This window comes from Cucurbita moschata, unplaced genomic scaffold (assembly GCF_002738365.1).
Source record: "Cucurbita moschata cultivar Rifu unplaced genomic scaffold, Cmos_1.0 Cmo_Scf00021, whole genome shotgun sequence".
In the NCBI taxonomy this organism is placed as follows: Eukaryota; Viridiplantae; Streptophyta; class Magnoliopsida; order Cucurbitales; family Cucurbitaceae; genus Cucurbita; species Cucurbita moschata.
Genome location: NW_019268537.1, coordinates 784,983 through 789,063, shown reverse-complemented (window position 1 = coordinate 789,063; position 4,081 = coordinate 784,983). Strand labels below are relative to the sequence as shown.

The 4,081-nt window shown below is 36.6% G+C and overlaps 1 protein-coding gene across 1 annotated transcript in view; it reads right to left on the bottom strand.

Moving 5' to 3' along the window:
• Positions 1 to 257: 257 nt before the first annotated feature.
• The window catches only part of LOC111458905 (probable serine/threonine-protein kinase PBL7), a 5,035-nt gene continuing 1,211 nt past the window's right edge, over positions 258 to 4,081 (bottom strand). The window contains exons 2-5 of the mRNA XM_023101763.1: positions 3,152 to 3,351; positions 2,102 to 2,291; positions 1,593 to 1,984; positions 258 to 869 (exon numbers count right to left, since the gene is read on the bottom strand). Of these exons, the coding sequence (XP_022957531.1) occupies positions 603 to 869; positions 1,593 to 1,984; positions 2,102 to 2,291; positions 3,152 to 3,351 (1,049 nt within the window). The 3' untranslated portion in view covers positions 258 to 602. The remainder of the gene's footprint in view (positions 870 to 1,592; positions 1,985 to 2,101; positions 2,292 to 3,151; positions 3,352 to 4,081) is intronic.

Here is a 4,081-nt window from a genome sequence, read left to right as displayed (position 1 = left end):
TCAAAAAAAAAAAAAAACCAGAATCACAGCCATAAATAAAAAAGTTGATATAAAATTTGAAAAGAGGACAAAACAAGGAAGGGAGCAATTGTGTTCCATATTTGTTCTTGGCTCTGCCCCTCCATATCAGAAACACTTCACATTTAAAGCCTGCATATTTGTAGAGTAATTGCTGCCCAAATTCATTGCTGAGAACTAAAAAGAATGAAAATGCAGAAGGCATAGGCGGCCGGCGGCGGCGGCGGAGGTGGTGGTGGTGTAAGAATGCTTGAAAGCTTTTGCAATTCAAAGTGTATACATTCACAGCTTGAATCAACAGCAAATCCACAGGAAGACCTATTTCTATATAGCTACAAAAGCACCAAGCTCAATTGTACATACATAAAGAATCTTGTGCTGGAAGGAAAGGGCTTGGAACAGGTGAGGAATAATCATAAGAATTATAACAAAAGAATTGAAATTTTTTTTCTAAGAACAAAACCTGGGGGAGAGTAGAGGAGCTATCTGGAATGCAACTGCACCACGAGACATGCCAGGATACTTGTTTCATATACTTGTCTGATTGTTAGAATTTGGTTTCATGGTAGCTTCTTTTTTAAACTTCACAGTTCTCTTCTAGAAGATCTAGGTGTGGACGAGCTACTGCGGGCGCTTTGAACTGGCTGCGTTTCAGGATCGCATTTTTGGGAGGCAAGATATGTGAGGGCCGTGACGACATCGGCGATGAGGGGACGCATATGAGGCTGTTCCTGAACACACATTGCAGCTACTGCAAGAGCTTGATATAAGCCTCTGACTGGGTATTGTCCTTGGAGCAATGGATCGGCCATCTGTGGAAACTTCCTTCTGTCTTTAAATAAGGGTTGTGCCTGAGATGAAGAAAAGTAAGATTTTTTGGACAACAAACAGATGATCCTCCCCTTATTTACTCCAGGACATATAAACAACTATATATAATGTCGCAAATCATATCATTTGGCAGAAATTGTATTTGAAATGCAGCACATTATACATTTACTTGGATTCAGCTCAGGTATCCGAACTAATATTCCAAGGAATCTTTAGAAAAATCATAGTCTTATAATGGAATAGATACGAAAAAAGGTAATATCAGATCCACAAAATTCAAAATTTCAAGAATAGTAAATAAGGAAGGTCACAGCTATAAACAACCAAGCAAATGACAGCAGTCACAATCATGGTTCAGCTTCTTAATAAACTTCTTGTTTTTATGATATAAATATCATATGTAGGCACGAGTATATTTAGTCTATCATTAAAAAAACCCAAAACAACCGTGAATTTTCAGTTTTCTTCATTTGGAAACCGAACCCGCCAAACCAGACTGTCTTCAACCCAAACCAATAGCAGTTTCGGTGGGTTTGAGCGATTTTTTCGGTTTTCACTTGCACCCCTAGTGCTGTGTGCATAGGTAAGTTGTAATTGGATCATGTGTGAAACAAGTGAGCTTACAGATCCCACAATTATCTTCACACGAAGATGATCTTTAGAACAGCATATTAATGTAAAGAAGTAAGAGCGGAAGGCATGAACTGGATAACTAAAGAGGAAAAGGAAGAGATGATTACTACCCATGCCACCAAATTATGTTCCCCTGCGGCTCTTGAATTGTCAATGGCTTTTCTGCCAGTAATAATTTCAAGCAGAACAACTCCAAAGCTATAAACATCTGATTTTAAAGTGAGCTGGCCTGTCATTGCATATTCAGGAGCACAGTATCCATACGTTCCCATCACTCTTGTGGACACATGAGTGTTATCCCCCACGGGGCCTAATTTTGCCAAGCCAAAATCGGATAGCTTAGGATGGTAATTTTCACCAAGCAGGATGTTAGAGCATTTCAGATCACGATATATAACTGGGGGGTTAGCTTTGTCATGCAAGTACTCTAAGCCTTTTGCAGCACCAGCAGCTATTTTCATTCTTATATTCCAATCAAGTCGTTTCTTGTCGGGTGGGAGATCTGGCACAAGTATTTTATGATGGTGTCATTAACTCAAAAGAAACAAGATTAAAGAAGAATGCAGAAGGGAAAGATGATTGAAAAATGAAGGTAATAGACACTGTGGTAGATGCAAACCATGTAGATGGTCTTCCAACGATCCCAATGGCATGTATTCATAAACCAAGAGTCTTTGATCGCCATCCGCACAATAGCCAATTAAATTAACAAGATTTGGATGATGGAGTAGGCTTAACATTAGTACTTCAACGAGAAATTCCCTGTTTCCTTGTAGCCCATTTCGATCAAGTTGCTTGATGGCAACTACCTGTATTCAACAAAATCACAAGGATCAGAGCCTCCCTGCAGCGTTTCAAATAAAGGCCTTCAAACAAATGCAGTAAATCGGATATTTAGTCCATTTCCTCTTTTCTTTAGATTTTATCTGTCTTACGTGCGTGAGAGAGAGTGTGTACTCAATTTTACAGCTTTAAGTTACTTCCCAGATAATTAGACAGCTACAGTCCATACAAATTTTTTGCAAATAAGTTCATTTCGTTTGACAGGTGCAGCTCAATCTATTTTTCTTAAGAAAAAAATTCAGGTTGAATGAAGATTTTAGCAACTAGGAAATCATAATAACAATTCTTTTTGCTAAGAACTCCATTTCCGCAGACAGTTTCAATTATTTCTCAGACTAAAGAATGGATGAACTGTTTTAATTCAGATGTGCCACCAATAAAGCATTGTTATAGAATGATTTGATATTCAATATGAGCTGCAATAAGATCAACAGCACCGGCACGGGTGCAAAATTAATGTTAATATGCCAACTTAGCTATCTTCGTTCGCAGTTATGCAGATTAATAGCCAATGCTAAAATTTCATCTTTTCTTAAAGAGAATGACATCGTTGATAGGATTGAGATCAACAATATTGGTAAAAAGGGTTTCCACCAAAATGTATCCAATAGAATAAGATAACTATGTTAGAACATTTAGGATTGTTCAACCTTGCAGCAGAGATAGCAGAGACATCCAATGTTACAAAACTTCATGGATAAAGAAATAGAGCAGTAGAAATTTAACCTTATGAAAACAAACTTGACTTAGGGTTTAAGGTAGTAGTGAACTCGATCATTGTCATGATTACTCCAATGATGAAAGAAAAAAAACAACTAAAACCTACCTGGTTTATGCTCTCCAATCGTCCTTTATATACTTGACCGAAACCTCCTTCACCTAAAAGACAGTCGGCTCTAAAATACTTTGTTGCAGCTGCCAACTCTCGGAATGAGAATGTAATTGTTTGTGCTGCAATCTGATCAGAACCTTCATCTTTTAGAGCCTCGTTCTTCCCATTAAATATCGGCTTTACCATTAACTTTTCTGCATATAAAAATGGGTTTACAGAACAACATTCAATAACAAGTTTTGCAAAGGAGTAAAAGGCAATTTTGATAATTAAAACACATAAGCATCATTGAAAATGAAATAATAGATAACATAGAATGATTAAACAACATCCTTCAACAGCAGTAGCTGCATTGCAAAGAAGACCAGAAATGCATACAAACAACACGATTTTTTCCCCCAAAAGAAAAAGATGCCACCTAACAATCCGATAACCCAAGATGAAAATTTTGATGCAACAACATAAAGAAGTAGTATAGTCACCTAAGAGAAGAAGAAGAATATGATGAAAAGAGAGAGAACCGTCGGAAAGTACATGGAATCGAATTAAGTTTATAACAGAGTAAATAATCCAAGCATCATCATGTACACCAAAGCAAAACAATTCCAAATGGGAATTCTTAAAATTGGGTTTATGAAGCATCTAACTGAGATATTTCATAATTCACTAAAAAAGAAATTGCATCAACGATTCACTATGAGATACCAAAATTTCAAACCATTTCAAAGAGCCTGCAACAATCCTATACATAAAAAAAGAAATTAAAAGAAAGGAAAGAAATAAATAGACTCCAAGAACAAATCCTAAAGGGTCAAGACCACCTAAAATTCCTTGTAGCTGCTTTCTCTAACTCAATTCAAGCTATAAAAACTCCCAATAGCTCAAACAAAAACAAACTCCAAAAAAAAAAAAAAAAAAAAAAAA